General features: G+C 40.4%; 2 protein-coding genes across 9 annotated transcripts in view; one reads left to right on the top strand and one right to left on the bottom strand.

Annotated features, from left to right (window-relative positions):
* unkl (unk like zinc finger) overlaps nt 1-18,042 on the bottom strand; it is a 33,872-nt gene extending 15,830 nt beyond the window's left edge. Inside the window, exons 1-16 of one of the 7 annotated variants that reach the window (XM_028986367.1) lie at nt 17,711-17,885; nt 16,686-16,895; nt 14,678-14,854; nt 13,419-13,552; nt 12,928-13,063; nt 12,728-12,845; nt 12,364-12,448; nt 12,107-12,273; nt 11,524-11,712; nt 11,142-11,204; nt 10,883-11,060; nt 10,409-10,501; nt 9,710-9,943; nt 9,211-9,392; nt 6,677-6,934; nt 1,546-6,432 (exon numbers count right to left, since the gene is read on the bottom strand). In XM_028986367.1, the coding sequence (XP_028842200.1) occupies nt 6,277-6,432; nt 6,677-6,934; nt 9,211-9,392; nt 9,710-9,943; nt 10,409-10,501; nt 10,883-11,060; nt 11,142-11,204; nt 11,524-11,712; nt 12,107-12,273; nt 12,364-12,448; nt 12,728-12,845; nt 12,928-13,063; nt 13,419-13,552; nt 14,678-14,854; nt 16,686-16,895; nt 17,711-17,775 (2,445 nt within the window). In that variant the 5' untranslated portion in view covers nt 17,776-17,885 and the 3' untranslated portion in view covers nt 1,546-6,276. Of the gene's footprint in view, nt 1-1,545; nt 6,433-6,676; nt 6,935-9,210; nt 9,396-9,709; nt 9,944-10,408; nt 10,502-10,882; nt 11,061-11,141; nt 11,205-11,523; nt 12,001-12,106; nt 12,274-12,363; nt 12,449-12,727; nt 12,846-12,927; nt 13,064-13,418; nt 13,553-14,677; nt 14,855-16,685; nt 16,896-17,710; nt 17,886-17,956 lie in introns of those variants that run through there. The other 6 variants (XM_028986362.1, XM_028986360.1, XM_028986361.1 and 3 more) reach the window with 6 other exon arrangements.
* Nucleotides 18,043-18,778: 736 nt separating this feature from the next.
* On the top strand, nt 18,779-21,339 carry h3f3a (H3 histone, family 3A). 2 transcript variants are annotated; one of them, XM_028987872.1, is made up of 4 exons: nt 18,779-18,917; nt 19,557-19,703; nt 20,332-20,485; nt 20,802-21,339. In XM_028987872.1, the coding sequence occupies exons 2-4, from the start codon at nt 19,576-19,578 to the stop codon at nt 20,928-20,930; spliced, it is 411 nt and encodes a 136-aa protein (XP_028843705.1). In that variant the 5' UTR covers nt 18,779-18,917; nt 19,557-19,575; the 3' UTR covers nt 20,931-21,339. The 2 variants fall into 2 exon arrangements, with proteins under 2 accessions (XP_028843705.1, XP_028843706.1); XM_028987873.1 differs by having other exon boundaries at nt 18,825-18,921.
* The last annotated feature ends 555 nt before the right edge of the window (nt 21,340-21,894 follow it).

Below are 21,894 nucleotides of genomic sequence, written 5' to 3' on the forward strand. Positions count from 1 at the left end.
GTTGGTGGGTCAGGTGGTGATGGCTGTCGACACAAAGGGGTCCCTGAATCACCTTGATGCACTTGGGTGGGTGGAGGGGTGGGTAGCCACATGTGTAGTTCAGTCATATTTTTGCAAAAAGGGCTTTCTTGTTGTGCTCCTGCCGGGCACATGTGTCCTTCTAGCGCAGACATGAAGCAGGTGCTGTTGCTCAGAGTGGCTGGTCACAAGATCTTGGTCCGTGGGATGTCCTCAGTCCTCACAGATGGTACTGGACTCACCTTATCATACAAAAAGACCTGCTCTCGCTTGTAACATGACCTGCAAATTTTTCCGGGCTTTTTTCCCCCCTCATTTTCCCAGCAGGCCAGGATCTTTGGAGACGTCTGCGCTGTTGCTGCCACAGGCAAGCCAGCTGAGGTCGTTTTGAGGTGTGTACCTTGCAGCTCTTGTGGCATTCTCACCTCACTGGTGCATCCCACTGCCCCGTTTAAAAAAAAAAAAATTCCAAAGCCTATTTCAGTGTACATGTGTGCTCTTCATGCCTTGTTGCAACCCTCAAACATTCCCTCCCTTCATCCATGCCGCCGATACGTGGAAGACTATCATGCACACATCCTTGCCAAACTGTTGCAAATTGATGGGTTAAATGCAGAGGACAAATTTCACTGTGTGCACCGTGTGCTGTGCTGCTGTGTATCACATGTGACAATCACTTCACTTCACTCTAGGCCACCAACAATGCAAAGAGCAACCAAAAGCAGAAGAAGAAGTAGGAAGGGACACTGACTGTCTTTGTGCCTAGATCATGGAGTCACTGTCTGGGTAAAATTCTCAGTGGGGTCCAACAGATTAAGAAATTGTTACTACTCTAGAAAATCATTATTCACTCAAACAGTACCAGCGTCAAATCTGCTCTCTAACTCCAGAGTCAATGTGGTAAGGAAGGTTGCTGGACCTACTGTAAACAGGGACAGTGCCCTGGAAATTGGTGACAAAATGTGCGACAGGGCTCTTTTAAGTTGGCTTGTGTACTCAAAGACTATACATTATTCTGGTATCAACTTGGTCTTGGATCTGCTGAGGAGAGGCTGCCACCTAGTGACAGGGAGGCTGTCCATGTTGATTCTTGTCCAGCCTCATGGGGTGTTGTGTCTCCTACATGAATCTTTTCTGCTCAATGGCAGATAAAATTGGAGCTTGGAAAGCACATGGGTGTCCCTGTGCATTCGTACAAGAAAAGCAAACTACAGCAGTGAATAGGCTGTGATGAATGTATTATCTTTCTGATGTTTATATAGTCATGATTCAATTTGCTGATTTAATTATGCAGACCAATTTTTTTCTACTCAATGTTACGTATTCACTTATGTCCTTGCTTGTCCCACGCTGTTATATAGCAAATCTAATGAAATATAACATCTCTAAATTCTGAAATGCTAGAATTGTGTTAGCAATGTATTAGAATGAATGTCCTTGTATGAAGAGATTAAATTGATCAATGCAATCTTTTATAAAAATAGCGGTCAATAAATAAGTTTAATCAGGACAAACAAGCCAGACACATTTAAGATCAAAAATTATTTTTTAATTCCCAAGATGATAAAAATAATTCCATGAATTCTGTAAACCATTGCATAACTGCTGTAGTGTAAAACAAGTGTTAACAATTTTAATGATACACTATGAGTAAAAGATTAAATAATACCATCTATGCAATATTTTAAAGAAGGAAATCCATTCAGGTCGCGTCTTTGATCAAAACACTCAGCTATTCCATTAAGAATCTTCCATAAATTAAAAACACAAAAAATCCCAGTAAATGTATTTTAAGGTCTGGTGTTGACATCACATACACATTTTTTATACTGACAGTAAAATGTCTAGTATCTGAAGGATAATTAGAATATAAGATGCTCTATTCATAATCAATGCCTAAGGTACCAAAATGTGACAAAATGTCTAAATTGACAGAATTTTAAGTTGAATAAATCTATGTTCTGTACTTTAAATTGAAAATTGGACTTTTCTTTATTCTACAGTTACACTGTAAAACCCTGAGATTTTTCCCATAGTATCATTATAATCATAAATACAGAAACTTGAAAACTGCATTTGTTTTCTTATAAATTTATTTGTAATGTATAGCAATTCACAAAACTAATGCTACATCATAATAGATTAACTGCTCTTCCAGTGAACCATTTAAAATCTAATTTAGAACAGTACATTCAGTATTTCAGGGCTTTTATTACATTTTCATTGAAAGTATTAGAAGGAACAGTGGTTCCAATTCAGACCTTTTTTTCTCCTGTTTCCCCTTTTTATAATAATAATAGTAATAATAATAATAATAATAATAATTATGCTGCAGTAGGCATTTAACTTCCCTGGATTTTCTTTCCAAATTGAATAAGTTCATACAACATTTGAATGAATGTATGTACAGGATTGCATAAAATCCTCAGGTTTCAAAAGAAAAAGGAAAAAGGTACATCTCAATTACAGATATTTTACACATTACTAACAAAAGATTTCCTACATGGTGCTTTTCTTTAACAGAAGTTGCCCGGTTGTTCTTGAATGAAGTGAGTTGGGGGAAATCTACAGATTGTGAGGGTTTTAGGCAAGGATTAATATTATAATTAATATTATCACTTGTCACGTTAAAAAAAAAAGCATCCACATGTCCTCACTCACAATCTTTTGAGGAATGTCATAAGTACATCAATCCCGTTTCTGAATAAATTTTAAAAGTCCAATATCACACTGGATGTGATTTTCTGTTTTCTCTGAAGACAAAGACCATTGCATAATATCAATAAGCATTCATACTTCATACTTATTTTGGTAGAATGCTCCATCTGTAACACTTTCAAAATGGTTCACAGCAGTCTTTTTACATCAGAACTAACTAATAATAATAATACATCCAGATGAATATATAAATCTGTGCTGCAGGATGTTTGTCTGCCCAGGAAGAATACTAAGAAAAAATGTCAAGGCACTAGAATTTGGCTATTTTTTACGTTAAAATTTCACACAACCAAATAATCCGTTTGTCAAAAAAAAAATTTGGAGTTTATATCAAGAAGGCACACATTTACATCACGTTTATAGAACATTTTCACATATGCAAATCCAACGTGACTGACATTCAGGCTGTTTTGGCCTAAAGAATGCTCTTTCTAAAGCCTTTGAGCATTCCCCATTTAAGATACTGGTAGCAAGGTAAGACAGAGTGGATGTCAATCTTGTAGATATGTGAAAACTTGCCTATAACCCTCCCAATGATTAACCTTTGAATGCTGTATGACCAATAGAAAGATATTTTTAAGATCAAAATTTAAACCCATGATTTCGTAAATGTTGATCAAGAGCAACACTAGGCCACTGAAAATCTAAGAAAGCACCTTACAATCCAAATTTTGTGTGTTCCCGTCTCCCAACAGTATACCAAAAAGTAGTGCACAATCACAAAAAAATTGTTCTACCAATAAGTGCTCTCAGAATAAAAAAAAAATTACAATTTTACAAAATGTTGCAATTAAATATGAATTAATATGGCCACTTGAAATTCATTCATGTATCTGACATTCCTTCACTGTAGATTAAAGCCAATTTGGTTTTTATTTTAATTATTTATTTATTGTTTTATTAACACAAACTACAATTGCCGGGTTGAAATAGGACTGCAATGCTGTTAGGTTTCAGAAATAAATTAAAATAGAAATAACGTTCTAGATTTGGTCATTTCTCAGCTTGGATTTCTAACCACCTGTTTAGAAAGAATACTAGAACAAAAACAGTTATAAAAAATTATTGATAACAGTAAAGGTCTTTGGTAAAACTACAAAATGGGCATAACGTCCATTAATATTGTCAGCAAAAGCAGTTGGCATAGGTCTCTCCTGCGTAGCACTCAACGTCGAAGAGAACATCATAGTAAACTGTAACTTAGATCTTCATATGCACTTGCAATGAGAAGAAGAAACTACTACTAAACACCACTTTGGTTCATTTAAGTAAAGTTCACATTAGTGATTTTAAACCTAGACTAAACATCACGGCACATGACCAAAAAAAAAAAAAATCAGCCCATGGGATTTAAGCTAAATTTACAATGGAAATGTTTCTATGGCCAAGAAATTTTAACAGGACTCCAACAAGGTGACTGAAACAGCCTAACACTCTATGCAGTCTTATTATGTCTCATATACATTTATTGATTTATATACAGTGTGTTTCATGCCTGAACTGTGAATGCATAATTGTATTTCAAGCACGGTCTCTGCTGTATGGCCAATAATACTTCCAAAATATATGGGACTACAATGCCTCACTACATAGGTGTACGATAAGCATATATCCTATATCTGGCAGTGTGGTTTAACATTTAGCTGGTTTACACGACTCATATGGAAAGACATGCTATAACAAACTGTTTGCTGATACATATAAGTCATTACAAACGAGAAGCTACATAAAAACCTTAAAGGGGGGGGCGATTCCTGTACTTCATGAACCTAAAATGAATGTCAGTTGTTCAGCTAGGAAAGCAGATCATAATTCACCATTTTAAATGGTCAAACACCTCAATCCCAATCCCCTGTGAGAAGCGTGAACCTTTTTTCCACTGCTCTTTCCACATTGCTGCAAATATTAAAGGACCAAGACAGATTGAACATGAAAAACAAAATAATAATAATAATAATCAGTATAATGACAAAATAAAGAAATAGTTGCTAACACAGTAGTAGGTCATTTGAATTAGATTAAGCTAAGCACATTACACTGTCGAATTTTCAGAGAAAAATATTAACAATACTAATAATAAACAACCTTACATAGTCAACACCACTGCTTATTTCTGTAAACAATACAGATTTTTTTTGTTTTGTTTTAAATACACAAATCTTTTCTAAAACACAAAAAAAGAGACAGTTATGTCTGGTTGTTGAAGAAATACAAATATTGGTTTCCTGATTTGTATATTCCTAAACGAGCAAAAAAAACAAACAAAAAAAACAAAGATGGACAGTTTCTACAAATCACACACACTGAAGCTGCACCCCAAAAAGCACCATTGCATGTGGAGACACAAGGAATGGGGGAGAAGAGCTTTAAGCTGGACGTCGGCGCAAAAAGGGAGGGAGGGGCACTGAGGCTCCGCCTCGTCATATGATTTACCTCGGGCAATACTTATTTGATTTATGTATACGTGTTCACACACATACAGCTGGGCAAGTATATGTTCGGGAAAAGGAGTACACTTCGACTGAGCAGGGGTGTTGGACACCCTGCGCCTGTTGGTACTACAATCCTACCTGCCTCGCGGACGAGTACAGGACAAGACTTCTCCTTCCTGCTCCTCCTCTAACACAAGGCACTTTGAGAGCTAGTGGCCAAGTCTCAGATATGTTCTAATCGATACGTCCGATTGGCTGGGAGTTGAGCGAAACCGGCCAGCAGAGAGGACGTCTGTTCCTCTTGTAACTACATAGAGCACAGCTAACGTTTTGACACGCGACAAAACAGATCAATCGATTTTCCTAAATGCTTTAACATACAGTATGTGCCTTATTGATATTACAACTGCTGGTTATACCTAAATGTATTCAAATTCTGCACTTACTTGATTGAAAAATGTAAGTAACAACGAAAGTAGTAACTATAATTTAGTACATTTTTTTAATATGAAAACTAACTATATATATATATATATATATACACACTATAACAGGATTTAATAGTAAGAAATATGAAATTCTATTATGTTTCACAGTACACACCAAAGCTTCATACATTAGCATATTTTGAAAAAATATATATACATCTAAAAAAACAAAAACAATGATGATAATAAAAAACTACAAAGCAGCTTAAAGCAAATTTCTAAAATATTCTTTCAACAATTTTCTAGTCAACAAAGTGCTCTTAACAAGAAAAAAAATCAATCATCTTCATATAATGATGTCTGACTGACGTTTTAGTGATTAACAGTCAAATCAGGGGTGATGAATTATAAATACCAGACTTTCACGAGGTCTGGTGAGGGGAGTCTTGTGATTTTATGCTCAGATTGAGTACAAATATTGCATGTAAGCATCTGATTTTATAAAATCAGTCAAACACCATTTATTATACCCTAATAAAAACTATCAATTTAATCACTATATGAAACACTGGAGGATGGGGAAAAAAAAGCAAGAAAAATGCTATTTAGAATTTGTAAGCATAATATGAATTAGTAGTTCTTCAAAGGCTAAATCTAAAGAGTACCTAAAAAATTGTTTATCACCACTTCAGTATTTTCATCTTACAATATGGACATTCGGTTTTACTGGGTGCACAGTTTTCACACAGGACATAATGTTGGCAAGGCTGCAGGACAATGCAACGATCATGCTTTTGGCAAACTATACATTTCTTTGACTGAAGCTGATATATAACCTGCATTGAAAAGAGAAGAGTGGACATCAGTTACATCACAAACCAGTGGATACTTCAGGAAATGAAGGGGGAAAAGAAAAAAAAAAAAAAAAAAAAAAAAAAGAACTCGTTCCATGCAGATATGCATGCTGAGCCTGCAGTGTAAATGCGTGCGAGGGTGGGTGTATTTTAATGCACTTGTTAGCTACAGCGTGTGTACAGGGTGGCGTTAGAGCCGGACGTGGCGGGACCTGGTCTTTCTTACCCCGTCTATAAGGTCTAGGTCTGTGCGCAGCTGGCTCTGGAGGGAGTGCAGCTTGGGCAGTGGCAGCTGCTCCAGCTCTCCGTAGCTGCGCAGCACCGGCGTGCTGGGCGAGCGGCACAGCGCGTCGAAATCCGCCTGCAGCTCCTTCAGCTTGCGCTCGGTGTCCTTGCGCTTCTGCTCGGCGAGCTGTCGCTCTGACTCCGCCAACTTGGCCTGTTCTTTCGCTTCATGGGCATCCTTCTGCCAGGCCTCACATGCCTGAAACAACAACACAACAATCAAAATCCGAAAAAATACGATTTTGAATACATTATACATTGAAGATGGACACAATCAGTAGCTGAAAGTCAGACCTGTCTTACCTGTAGCTATTTAAAAAAACAATAACCAAGAAATCACACGAGAACCAGTCTAAGTACAATGGACATTTATAAAATGTAGAAGGTTAAAGCAGGTTAATCGGAAAAGTGGAAAGGTTGACAATGCACTGGAGAAAATGGGTTGAAGATCTGAGGTCCATTAGGCAGTGCATGTGGGGCAGGTGCCACTGAGCAAAGAACTGTCCCTAGGGCTGCAACAACGAATCGATTGAATCGATAAAAATCGATTACTAAAAGAGTTGGCAACGAATTTCCTAATCGATTCGTTATGTCGCGCGACACGGAGACGTTTGATTATTCTTAAAAAAAAAAAAAAAAAAAAAAAAAAAACTTTATTTGAGCGTGGCGCGGAGTGAACACACGCACAGATGCTAGCTGAATTTAGCGCCTCATAGACAGCGCGGAGCAAAAAAAAAAAGGACAGATACATGGCAGAGGCAGAGAAATCTGCGCGAAAATATGGAAAAGCGACATGTCACGGCACGGGAGCACCACGGCAATGATCCAGCACCTGAAACGCGTGTTTGATGAGGAGGAAGGGAGTTCAGCAGCAGGGGAAGTCGCTACAGAATCCTACTTTTGTTCCGTTTTGAAGTGAGGAACGTAATGTCCCTGGTGCTGGTGTTTAACTCGCCGCGGAGGAGAACTAGACGGGAACTTACAGCGCCACCTACAGGTGTGGAGGGGGGATGAAACAGCGTTCGGACTGTTCTCGGCATCTCCGCATGGACGACTCGCCTATTGTGTCCCTGAGTAAGACACTTAACCCTAAGTTGATACAATAACTACTGATTCTAAGTTGCTCTGGATAAGGGCGTCTGATAAATGCTGTAAATGTAAATGTTTACCCCTCATCCAGCTTGACAGGCATGACAAGTTAGCATTAGCGCGTTAATAACAGTAGTAAAGCAGGGGTGCTATAGTTACTTTGCATTAAAAGACTAAGGACATGTTTTTATTCACTTTTTTGGACCATTCATTTTTCAATCTGTTGTCACTGCAAAAAAAAAAAGCTTTTATTAACTAGTAATTTTGTCTCGTTTCCAGTCCAAATATCTAAAAAAATCTTAAAATCAAGATTACTAGACAAGAAAAATGCCATGAGAAAATTAAGTGATGCTTAAAACTTCTGTTTGAGATTATATCTCATTAAGATTAGTTTTCTTACCCCATTGGTAGATAATTTTGCTTGTTTTAAACAATCACTTAATTTTGAGATGTTTTATCAGAAAACAAGACATCATTTCTTATGCTGTTTCATGTGTCTAGTAAATGTATCTTGATTTAAGATTTTTTAGAGATTTGGACTGAAATCAGGACAAAACTACTAAGTTAGAAAAGTGTGTGTGTGTCAGTGTGAGAGTTTGTGAGTGTGAGTCTGCGAGTGTGTGCATCTGGAGTGTAGTGTAGAGAACAAGTTCTGACATTTTCTGATTTGTGTTGTTCTTTATTTTTTTTATAAATTATTTATCATTCTGGCAGCTCAGGTGGCACTTTATTTTTAAAAAAGTCTATATTTGGCAGATGTAAAGCATACATGTGTATGTTTTTGTGTTAGTCAATTTTTATTTTATTATTATTATTATAACAGCTCAAGGAGCAACATGTTTGTGCACTTTCTAAAGACTTTGGTTCTGCTTTTGAATAAAGAGTTGGAAATGAATGCTTTTCTTTTTTTTTTTTAATCCGATTCTACGATTAAAACAAACAAAAAAAAAAATCGACAGATTAATCGATTATTAAAATAATCGTTAGTTGCAGCCCTAACCATCCCCACACACTGGCGGGCGGCTGTCATGGCTGCTTGCTGCTCAACAAGGGTGATGGTTAAATGCAGAGGACACATTTCATTGTCACCATGTGCTGTGCTGAAGTGTTTCACAATGACAATCACTTCACTTTCAAAAGGCAGCTAGACCAACTACGAGTGGAGAAAAAGCATCTAATTAGTGTTTTTATATTTGTGATCATCAGTAATCCTAATTTCCACTCATAAAGTGGTAAAATAAAATCCAGAAGCCATTATTGCCATTATTGTCTAGCTCCTAGGTTTCAGCCATCTGTATTATTCTCTTCAGAAAATAGATGGAATGTTCTAAGTAATAACTTGTCATTTTTAAAAAGCATGAATAATGAATCTCATTTGACTCCGACCTGTTTAACCTGATGCCAGGCGTCCTCCCACTGCTTGATCTTGCGTTTGGCTTCATCCAGCTCTCGCAGCAGGCGACCCATGTCAGCGCTGCTGGAGCTGAGGCTGCTAAACACGGGTGACGGACTGGGAGAGAAGCTGCCGCTGACGAAGTCCCATATGCTCCCGGCGCCGCCATTCAAACCTGCTGGGAGCAGAGGACCAACCAATCAACCACAGACATATCAGACATTCCTCCGCGAGTCTAGCTGACGAACCCCCTCCAGCAACAATGTGCAACTCCAACCTGACTGATGCGAGTCATGAGGTCCTAGAAGCTAATCACACAGCGTAGAGGTGAGAGGCTGATTAGCCTCTTTAAAAGCAAGGTGGGATTGGTTGGGGGTGGCAGGAAATAATAGAAGGTCCTCACACCGTTGAAATATTTTTGCCTGAGGAAAGAGTGCCCCCTGGTGACCCATTACAGGAAGCTAGTGTAAAGCTCCTGCAACCCTGACTCACCTAGAGAGTTTTGTGTGGAGGTTGGAGTCCCTAGAAGGCCATGCTCAGTTTTGACAGCCGGGGCCTGTGGTTGGCTCTGCGGTGGGCCCATGGTGTTCAGTAGACACTGGGAGAGGGACTGGGAGAGGGAGCTGAGAGGGGAGGCTGACAGTGATGAGGAGGAATGCAGAGAGGAAGAGCGAGCCAGAGAGCCGGGAATGTTGACTGGAGCAGAACCTCCTAACATCCTTTGATCTGCAGGAAAATGACACTGATGTATAAATCAGGTTCCATCTGACTTCTGCATAATATTGTTGTATCATTATCTAAATCTGTTTGGTGCTTTTGTACAAAATCAGATTTGAAACAACATTTTTAATCAAAAGTTCCAGAAATATTAACCTACTAACATCAATAAATAACATCTGCTGATTGCAAGGTAAAAAATATTAAATAGCAGCCACGCCCAAAATTTGAATTGTGTCTTTGTGACCACAGCTGAAAAACTAGTTCTGTAACTATGCTGCTCAAGATGAATTGTGATGCTGTTATAATATATTGCCAAAGCATGGAATTACATCAGTTCCCTTGTGTAAGTGAAGACCAGTTTTAGCTGAACATTTAATTATAATAATCAAAGCAGTGTGCATAAATGAATGAAAGAAGGCAGTATATAATGTGCTTCTAATGATCTATATGGAGATTCTAAATATTTCTTACTTGTTATACCAAGGCCATTATTCTCTTGCTCCTCAAGTTCTCTCTCAAGAGATGCAACATTGATGTCACTAAAGTTCAGATCAAGTGCTGAACCTGAATATGAACGGGGGAAAAGAACAGAAGATCATAACAGAAACACTGACTCGTGCAGGAATGAGCATTAAAACCAGAAAATCGGAAATATAAACAGACCAGGCAGTGATTATCTATAAAATAATCTATCGTTATCTCTACTGTTGATGTTTTCAAAATATTACTTCTTTTATTACTATTTATTTACTGATTATTATTCTCCATATTCTCCCAGGCCTAATAACCACAGGGTTTTTGTTCCAATGTTTTAAATCAGTCATTGTAAGGATAAAGAAATTAATTGCACCACTTTAATATGACTGGAAGAGGTCTGTTAATGTAGACATGCAGAACCTCCGAATGGTGTGCTCCATGCTCTGGTCTATTTCGAAGCATACGTACCAATGACTGATTCCACAGTATTGCTCCCAGGGTAGAAGGGGGTGGCTTTTGCATTCATCGTTGATAAGGTGGTGGGTGACGAGCTGTCAGAACCAATACTGGAGGCCAGGCTGGATGTTATGCTGGAAGTTATGCTGGATGCCAGTGGGTTCACCACAGAGAACACACCCCCATGAAGCTGAAAGAAAGCTGTTTTAATACTTGCAACATACCAATATTTTGAGTTCCATAATGCTTTTTTTAAGTGCTTTTACTCTACCTGTTTGTCTTGGTCCATTAACTTTAGATTACCTTCCACAGACTGGCCTTTCAAGTTCTTTGCCTACAATAACAAACACAAAGTTTAAATGTGGTAAGGCGCCTGATTAAGTGTGCTTAATCCAAGGAGAAGGTATTGGAGATTAATATTTGCTCTGGAGCTCTTGCAAAACAAAGGGGAAATTAATGTTATTCAGATATACATGTGAAGTAACATTTCAGTTATGTACCCTAAGGAAGTAGCAGAGTCAAAAAAAGATGACTTAAATGATTTGAAGAGAAAAGAAAAGAAAGATGAGCGAAGCAATAAGTCATGTGTAACATGGACAGGATTGTGTCAGTCAGCTGCCCTGGTTGAGGGAGAGATAAAACAGTCGTAGTACCTGATCCTCACGTTCAGAGCCCGGAGCTTTGGGATAGTTAGACGTTGGAGAGGAAACACTGGACGTGGAGGGCTCTGAACATAAGCTACCATTAGTAAAGCATTTGGGCCTGCCGACGGGTCCAATTGGGGACAATGAACTGTTGCTTCGTGAGCTTGGTGTTACAGTTGGACTATTAGAACACAACACCTAAAGGAGAAAAGTACAGGGGTCTCAATGACAGGGCTTCTGAGCCGCAGAGGAGGATCCAGTTGTGTGTATTTAACATCTGTCTTGTCAACAGAGCCCTGCTCCACTGCTGCTACCTACCGATCATGAGCTTTACACTCAGATTTGCGTAAATGGGAGTATCTGCATCTAGTCCGTATCAACAAATTCTAAACATTGACCATTTCCATTACAACACATACAGCCATGAAGAAAAATGCAAATGAACCAAGGCAACATAACAGAAAGAAAGGGAACTGAATGCTACATAACTGAAGGTGAAAGGGTCTCATTAACCACAGAGGTGCAGTGAAAGCTTGATTGTGGGTGTTTGCTGCATTCTATGGGGTGAACCAGAGTTCAAAGGGACACCTACAGTTCCAGTCTGACCGTTGTTGCTAGAGATGGCCGTGACGGCGTTTGCACTGCCACCCCACTCGCTGACGGGACACTCCAGGTTCTGCTGGGAGCCCAGCTTTGACTGTGAGCCCGACTGCATCACCGTGAGCAGGGAATTCATTGTCTCTTCTGTCGAAGGAATTCCTGAGAGTGCAGATTATATTTACACTGTTACCAATAAGACATCAAAAAGCGAATGGAGCAAATTATACAACTAGACTGAAGCAAACTCACTTTCCACATGTGCAAAGGCACAGAACGGTCCCCTAGGACAATATCCAGTTTGCCTCATGTCATTGCATTTTGTAGACTTGTAGATCTGAAAGCAACGTGTTATAGAATGACAAGGTCAAGGCATCCAGAACTGATTGAAAAGAAATAAACTCATATTGATTAAGACCAGTTTTCACCTAAACCTAGGGAAGTATATGTATTGTGATATTAAAAAGTAAACACAATAAATCTGATCATTATAAAACGCTATATTAATATGGCAGCTTTATTTAAAACCTCCTACTTTTTAAGTCATGACTAGGAAACAATGGCTATTACCCAAAGGTGTACATGTGAGGACAGGGTAACGGACGAACTCCCTCACCTCAGGATGGAACTGCTGCTCTGTGCGAGAGTGGCAATACTGGCAGCTGTCACCACTCTCACACTTTGAAGGCTCCCCCCATTCGTCTCCGTGCTTGACACTGGGGCATGGCGTCGACCTGTCGTAACACATACACTTTAGCTTATATATTACACAACCTGGTGTTCAAAAGGAGGGGCTTATGCCAAACGACCTCTCACCGGTATTTAAACTTGCGTGGATTTCTCCGCCTGTCTCTGCTGTTGTGATAGTGCGGGCAGGCATAGCCTTGTCTGCACAGACGTGGCGGTTTTGTGCACTGCTCTGTTTTGTAGTTGGCCAAAACAAATGTGGTCTCTGGGAAAAGAAGAAGAGGGTAAAGAAATAGGGAACTTTCATTTTAAGCCAAACTGAGACATGAGAGGAATTGAGGAAGCGTTGGCCGATTTCATCAAACTGGCAACCTTTTTGTTTTTGTGCTACACATGCTAATTACAAATTCAATAGATCAAATGAAAGATAAACCCAAATTCATATTATCGATTCTCCTAAAGTTCTACATATTCATATTCATTCAGCGCTAAAACACACACCACTGGCTATCCTCGTAAACTACTGCATGGCCGCAGAATAAAACGGGCTGGTAGGACCAGTTTTTCCAACTCTGTATTTAGCGGTGAAAGGACGCGCAGTACGGCAAGCCCCCCCTCACCCTGCCAACGAGGGTCTTCACTCAGAGTCTTCTCGATCATGGCTTGGCTGGCCAAGACCCCTGGCTGCAGGTCTGGGATGCCCTCTCCGGACCCCAGTTGCCCGTTCTGCAGGGCCTCTTGTGCTTGGATCTCTCTGTGAAAATAGACAGAAAGTGAAATGCATCAGTGGATACAATAAGCATACACACACACACAGAAACCACCCAAACGTGTTTCATCTTACAAGGTACAAGAGCATTCCAGTTGCTAGGCAACCACAGAGTGAGCCTCCATTAGCCGTACATTTCATATTATTGTTATTACTTCACCCTGGCAGATCACAGTAATGAAAAGGTGTATTCCACAAGAAGGAGGATATTGTAAGGATGACAAGAGTACTCTATCAACATAACTCACACAACACTTTTATTCTTTTCTAACTGATCACAAAATATGGAGATTTACATACAAGGTGCCTTTTGGAAGAAGCAGTTGTATCTCAGAATCATTTTAATGGGCCTCTGGCTGACAAAGCAGGGCTATAACTCCTACGGATTATATGAAAATATAATCCTTTAAGTGCCTGTTGCAAGAACTGAGCATTCAGCATTTTAGTTTCATATAGAATATAGTGGAATGAATTTTGTCTCATTGCACTCAAAATGAGGCACTCTGATGAACAGGAACAAATATAATTTGTGTTCTGCATTCTGTTACAAATTAGTTTGCAAATGTCCCAAAACATATTGCTTGTTTCAGCACTCAAGAAGCAGTGAATCAGCTCAAAACACATTCTGTACATGCACTCTCCTTTAAAGCAAAGGAAGGATTCATTGTGTACAAGTGTGCCTGTTTCTTAAAGGCAAATTAACCAATGTACATTTTCAATGCAAACACAGAGAGGAATCATAATGACCTTTTAACTGTGCCGAGCAAGATTAATCTATATCTAAACTTCGTAGAATGGTATTCTGATGTGCTGCCAATATAGTAATGACAATTACATGATTAACGCTGATCACAAATTAGAAATGCATGAACAAATCCAGGGAGAGCCTTTTCATGCATGCCATTCCAAAACAAAGTCCAATTTTAGTCCGCATTACTTATGCATGCAGAACACTTGCATTTGTTGGGGGCGGAGTACAGCAGTTGCAGAATTCCCCAGCCTCCACCAGAAGAGGAATTTCACAGTTTCGACCTTCCACAACTTCCCCTATCAGGTCTTGGCCACAACTGCAATCCACCAAAATAAATACTTAAGCCGCAGGGACTTTACCTGATGTCATAGACCGGTGGCCGCAGGTCATGTGGGCCATGGGCGAAGGCGCAGTGCAGGCCGTTCTTTACACAGTGACCCCGGGCGTCTGTCTCGTGGATGCAGGTGCCAGTCTTGTAGTAGCGTAGATGGTACTTACGCTCAGTGTCGCCTGTGGTCCGGTGTAAGTACGGGCAGCTAGAGAGAGAAAAGGTGGCATAATGGAGAGAAAACCATTGAAATGTGGTTATGGTTTTCTTGTGTGTGTGATTTAAATCACATCAGATTTATTTGTGGTTTTGTAAAATATTTGTGAAAACTGTCAAAACTAAAACACATAGGAGATGTAGAAGAATAAATCAAGAATAAGAATAATCAAGGTCTTTCCTGGCCCAATTCCCTCAAATTCATGGTCCCAAAAGAGCATAATCTGATACAATGAATTACTGATATGACCATGAGATTCTTTATGATGAGAAAGAGCAGCATTGCAGAAGCTCACAGACATAGACGCAATCATTGACTGGCATCATATGGCTTCAATCATCCATGCATATAATAAGTTTCAGGAGTGGACAGCGAGAAAAAGAAATTAGTAAAAACTGCTCATTTAATTTATTTTTAAATGTTAGCAAAAAACAACCTATTAACTAACATGCAATATATATGTTTCTTATACTAAATAGGCTCAATGACCCATGTCTATTTTGCATGTGGAAATCCTAATATGGTCATGTGACAGATGTAATAAGGGTTCCAAATGACATCTAACCCTGAATAATCAATCACTCAAGATGACAGACACAGATATATAAAATAATACATTAAATTCATTCATGTACAATAGGTTTCAATATATATGCACTGTTTAAATCTAAATGAAATTCTGCACCATCCACAAAAAGCTCTTTCACACTTGTCTGCAAAAGGAAATAAACGTGGAAATCTGTCAGAAACCAAACCAACCTAAAAGTCACGTATGACATAAAAATATTACAAATTATATTTATTTTACAGGCAAAAAGCTGCACTGCAAAGATGGAGGCTAGAAAATGCTCCATAACCAATAATCCTTTCAAATATAGCAACTGCATCTCAATTCTGATAGCAACAGTTACTATGGAAACAGCAGTGATGTCACTTTAGGACAGCTATCACTGTGAATATCCTGGAGAAAGACAATCAATATAGACTATATGATATGTGTGCACGCATGTAGTCCCGTAGGTGCATAAAGCCACATGTGGCCACTCAGATATTCTATAAAGCAAGAAGATAACATTTTATTAGTGCATCCAAATTTGCATCAAGTAACAATCATGACTTTCTCAACAAGACAGGGCTTTATTTTGGGCACACGCGAGCCAAACTAATCTATGTATTTATTCAGCCTTTGATCTCTGTTCACACTCCCACCGAGAATCTCATCACACTCATTCCGCACCTCACTGCAGATGGGGCCTGTACATCTCGCAGACAAGCTCACAGTCTGTTACTGCAGACTCATACAGATAAAATTACTCAGTTAAGATGCATTCTATCCATTATTGCACACACCCTGAGATGAAGCACAATCCTGAGATAACCATACTGGCAAAGGGTACACATGCTCAATGCATTCTTATAAATCAAAGTATCTGATAGAAAATCAATACATTAGCCTTTAAAGATTTTTACATTTAGGATTATATATGAATGTGTATATGAACATGTAACAAATATCCATTTTTTTTTTTCATGCAAACTTAGCGACACGCCAAACGTGCGTTTGGGCAGAATTCACAGCAAGAAGCGCGTCCGCAGCGTACGGCACGTAGCGCGGGGACGAGCGTCTCCCGCCTCGGCCAATCAGAGGCGACTACGTGCGCTGGCGGTTCAATCACAAGCCAGGAAACAGGGGGGTGTGTGCGTGCTCGCGTCCCCGACGCGGCGTTCCGCCGCAGAGAAAATAATGCAGCTTCTATTTCTTATTTTACAAATCATCTGCATCGTGTACATTATTAATGGCTAAAAAAAAAAAGACACTTACTCGTCTCCGTCTGGGCAAATGCCCGTCGTTTCGTCGTACTTCGTGCAGTAGACATCGGGGCTGTAGTTAAAAGTCCCGTCTCTCCTCCGGATCGGGCGTCTTCTCCGCTGGTTTAAGAAGTGCCAGTGAAAGCACGTAAAGGGTCTGTGCTGGGTACACTTGTGTTGCAAAAACAGCGGGCACTGCTCGGTCCTGAACTCCTTCAAATACCTACAAAACGCATCGCAAAACTGATCAACACAGACAGACGTGACGGAACGCAACAAATAAAAATAAATAAATTTAAAAAAAAAAAACGCGGAACACCGCGAGGGAAACTACCGAATTGCTTCGAGCAAGTGCGGACGTGCACCGGCTACATTTTGGTTTAACTTTCCCTCGGCGCAGACGCCGCAAGGTCTGTGGAATGGCAGCGCGGAGCCGACGCGCCAACTACCGCCCTCAGCCGAGAACGCCGCGGCCGGCTAACTTTCCACGGCGGGCGGGCTAGCCGCGTCCGCACGCTAGCCGAGAAGTTTGGTATTCTGGGAACGGCCTGCGCGCCTTTTCGCGCGTTCGACGCGGCGCGCCTGCCGCGGCGTACGTCAAGTTGGCGGCGTAAAAAAGCCCACAAATCAGGCCGCGCTCTGGGAAGGAAAACGCTGGTTTAGCATCCGCGGGCTAACCGAACGGTGCGCGGCACTGGCGTTAGCTGCTTAGCGCCGAGCGCTACAAACTAGCGACACAATTGGCTACGATACAGCCTACACGCACACGCACACTTTGAAACTTTTTCGATTTCAATGTGCGTGCGGGCAACAAAGCGAGTGCAGAATAAATGTTTTTTTTTTTGTTGTTTTTTTTTTAAAGAGATAAGAGCGGCGCGCGCCGGGAAGAATTTACAAAAGGAAAAGCACCATTTTAAAACCTACAGGGGATGAAGATAGCTGCACAAATAAAGCCGCCATTACATATCTGCGCACGGACGAACGACACGGCTCCACGCCACGGCGCCCCCACGTCCGCCCGACGCGGGCTTTACTCACGTATAGTGGGTTGGTTTCTCGGTTTGAGGAGAAGCGCTCGCCGCCGTTTTCGAAACCGACGGCATTTTCAGTCAAAACAATGAAGAGCGCCTGCGCGAGAGCCCGCTCGGCGCCGCGCTACTCTCGTGCGCCACGACAGGGCCACTGGCGGGACAAACAAACGCCGCGACGACTACGCGTTCAGGGGGACCGTGCACATGTCTGGGGAAGGCGGGGGGAGCGTCGGAGGCGCAGCGCACAACTTACATCGGGCACGACATGCGACGCAAGCTTTCTATGTCGGTACGAAGCGGAGCGTCAAATTCGAGAGACCCCGACCTGTTGTTGCCAGGTCTGTTGTCAATGGCCAATAAAAACCAACAAAAAAAATCAGACCTCCAAATATGGTCCGCCAAATGATTTACACTCCTTCTATTTTACACATAAAAAACACCGCTCTGTCGTGGCTGTTAAATTTGTGTTTGCACTATGCTAGTAAAATGTACGTGGTAATTTAATGTCATTAACTTCATAAAAACTCCTTCTATTTTTGATACATAAAACACTGCTCTGTTGTAGTTGTTAAATTTGTATTTAATGTGTGTGGTACATTTTGTTGTTATTGTTTACATTTAATATGTCTTTTCCAACGCAACATTTCATTAAATTCACATTAAATGCACAAAGTTCATAAAAAATATTTACAGTCCTTCTATTTGATACATAAAAACCCTGCTCTGTTGTGGTTGTTAAAATTGTGTTTGCACTCTGCTAGTAAAATATGTTTGGTAATTTTTTAGTTGTTATTGTTAACATTGAACGTGTCTTTTGTAACGCAAAATTTCATTAAATTCACAAACTACAAAAAATATTTACACTCCTTCGATTTGATACATAAAAACACTGTTCTGTTGTGGTTGTTACATTTGTGTTTGCACTCTGCTAGTAAAATGTGTGTGGTAATGTCTGTGTTGTTATTGTTAACATTGAACGTGTCTTTTGTAACGCAACATTTCATTAAAACTATACAAAAATATAAACCAACCCTCAACTCACAATACTATGCCAGTGCAGTAAAAAGACGGACCTGGCAACAACGCCTGTGTTTGTGGGCGTGGCCTACCGTCCCGCGCCGAAGCAGCAGCGCAGAAGAGGAGAAAAGTGCGTTTTATCCCCCAGTACCGCCGCGTCTGTGCTGATTCCACCCGCGTAGCTTGTCCGGCGCCAGGCAAGTATGCTTTTTTGGACATTTGCGCCATGAAACTAGATCGTATTCTTTTTGTTTCAGTCACGTTTGCTGCTGCTGTTGTCGTCGTTTCCGAATGCAGAAGCGATCTTAAGTCGCGGTGTGATGCAGTATTAGCCAGCCGAATGTAGCAGACCAGGCTAAATGGCGGAAAAAACAACAACAACATACACGCGTTCAGCGATTTGACTCGTATGACGCAAAAAAGACTTTATTTGCACAACGTAGCAGCGAGGAATCAGTAGTAACAGCGTGTTTTGTGGTAACCTTTTGAAATGCGTCTGTTCGTAACCTCGAAAGTCGGCAAGTTGCTGTTTGCCGCCATTTTGAGGTGTCCGCTCGGCGGCGGCGGTTCCAGGACGGACGTGTTTCAAAGTTACGCGGGCTTTACTGGCGCCCTGGTCTCCATTAAAACATTCTTTTGTTACCCTGAATTCGCTGCGTTTTTTGGTTGACGTGTATAACTTAAGTACTCCCAACGCAGTGAACATTCCTGCTTCTGTGGACTTTTTGTTTGATCTCGGCGCCGTAGCTCGCTGCGTTGTGTGCTCCGACGGCCTTCGGTGTTTCTTAATTTTATTTTTATTTTTTTTTTGTCCCCTTCTCTTTTGAAATGCTTAGGAACTGAGTTTAAAAAAAAATGGCTCGTACCAAGCAGACCGCTCGCAAGTCCACTGGAGGGAAAGCGCCCAGGAAGCAGCTGGCGACCAAAGCGGCCAGGAAAAGCGCGCCCTCCACCGGCGGCGTGAAGAAGCCGCACAGATACAGGTCACCACCGCAGCCTTTTATTTATTGTTTTTTTTTATTTTATTTTAAGTTTGAATATTCAGTGAATATTCAGAAGTCGCATGAGCTAAGTAAGACAGGTGTTTTAGTGGCACAAGATGAACCAGCTGACACATCGATATTTTACGTGGTGATATTGTATCGATACTGGGAAATCAAATACCGGTATTTTGGCTGTCCTCTACAAACCGGCCTTAGATATCTGACATGGGCACTTAAATATATGCTTTTCAATCTTGTGCATTTTCATTTTTATTGCCGTCCACTAGTTCAGTGTGTTAAAATGCGAAGACAATACTGTTAAAATTGGGTTCCGAGTTATGTTGTTTTGGCTGAATTGTTGATGTGATTCTCATTCACAGCATCTTGTATGTACACTATCATGATCTAATCGTATTGTGATGTGTATCGTATTGTGAGATCCTTTCCAACACACCCCAGTAAATATAAAGGGTTGCTGAAGCTTCCCTAGATGATGTGGAGCTCCTCCTTTTTATTTGAAATGGGATGATACGCACACTGAAAGCAGTTCGCGGACAGTTAAAATTCTACAATAAAGGTTCTGAGTCTCCCTGTTTTGATTTTCCTGCATTTTTTTCCCCACGCGCAGGCCTGGAACCGTTGCCCTGAGAGAGATCCGCCGTTACCAGAAATCAACCGAGCTGCTGATTCGAAAGCTGCCTTTCCAACGCCTGGTCAGAGAGATCGCGCAAGACTTCAAAACTGACCTGCGCTTTCAGAGCGCCGCCATTGGTGCCCTACAGGTGGGTTGCAGCTCTTTTGATTTTTTTTTTTTTTTTTTTTTTTTACCCCTGCTTTGTTTTTCCTAATTTTATATGCCCAGCTAGCATAGCTATGTAATCTTCATGCCTGCAAAAACATTACTCTCAGTTACTTTTCACTTGGCGTCTGTCTCCTTTAAGCCACTCTGCATTGTGCAGTGAACTAAAATGAACCATTCGCAGCTATGCAGGAAATATCTTCTCTTCAACAGGTTTGTCGAGATGCATCTGAAATCTGAAGCACTCGTGCTGTTGTTATTAAGGGAGCCTGATGTTGACTTGATGTTTTAATTTACAGGAAGCCAGTGAGGCTTACCTTGTGGGTCTGTTTGAGGACACCAACCTGTGTGCTATCCACGCCAAGAGAGTCACCATCATGCCCAAAGATATTCAGCTTGCGAGACGAATCCGCGGGGAACGTGCTTAACCATTTCTAATTGTTTATTGTAACATGTTTTTTTTTTTTTTTTGTATCGGTAGTGGACTCTAGTCGTTGGTTTTACGTTGTTTGGTGCGTTTTGTGGATGTTCCTCCAACGCTCAGGTTTTTATATATTACATATAAATGTTTGAGGTATACAAGTCATTTTTTCATAATGGACATTTGTTTGCATGCTGCAAGATTTTTTAATTTTTTTTTAATCATTGTTGGCACTACATCTTTTAATTCGGGGTGGAAAAAATATATAACCTTGCATGACCCGTCTGTATTTTGAAAAATGTTTGTCTATCTTGTTTTGCCACTAGATGCCACTAGAGTATATTAGTAAAATAACTTGCTGTCTTTTCTGCCATTTGTAAAATGATCAGTGGTGTGATTAAAACATATGAAAAATGTTTGTGTGTGTGTCCATATATATGACAAATAGTGTAGTCTTAGTTTAGTAAAAGTGTTTATTACACTTCATTAGAGAGTAAATATTACATTATCAAAAAAGCGAGAGAGCAAATGGCTAAAACCACTGTAAGAACCTGGATGCTGTTCCTGGGTTACCTGAAAAAGCCACGTTAGTCCAAAAGAAGAGTTCTTTACCTGACCTGTTGCTCCATGTTGACTTTGTGAAGGACTTCACATGCGCTGGAACAGACATTTCTACAGAAAAAGTTCCGAAGTGGTTTCTTCTCTTCGGTGACCGTGCACTTGAGCAGCATGCTCTTCAACATCTCATGCAGAATAAAGCATGTTGGGGTGTTACTGCGGAATACTTGGAAATCCAACATTTGGATCAAAGGAGTTTGGTCATGGTCAGCATGACCTTGTTTGATTTATGACCTAGAAATTATGCAGAATTTTAATTAGTCTCTCTTGGAACTACTTCCCATTTTTTTTGCCCTTCCAATCACAAATGCTCATCTTTGTCATGGAATAAAAAAAAATGTTACAAAAACAAC

Source organism: Denticeps clupeoides, chromosome 7 (genome assembly GCF_900700375.1).
Source record: "Denticeps clupeoides chromosome 7, fDenClu1.1, whole genome shotgun sequence".
Lineage (NCBI taxonomy): Eukaryota > Metazoa > Chordata > Actinopteri > Clupeiformes > Denticipitidae > Denticeps > Denticeps clupeoides.

Excerpts from the sequence above, each read along its gene's own strand:
- h3f3a (XM_028987872.1), top strand. The coding sequence starts at position 19,576 with ATGGCTCGTACCAAGCAGACCGCTCGCAAGTCCACTGGAGGGAAAGCG. Across the intron at positions 19,704-20,331 it reads AAGAAGCCGCACAGATACAG|GCCTGGAACCGTTGCCCTGA; the intron begins GTCACCACCGCA and ends CCCCACGCGCAG. Across the intron at positions 20,486-20,801 it reads CCGCCATTGGTGCCCTACAG|GAAGCCAGTGAGGCTTACCT; the intron begins GTGGGTTGCAGC and ends TTTAATTTACAG.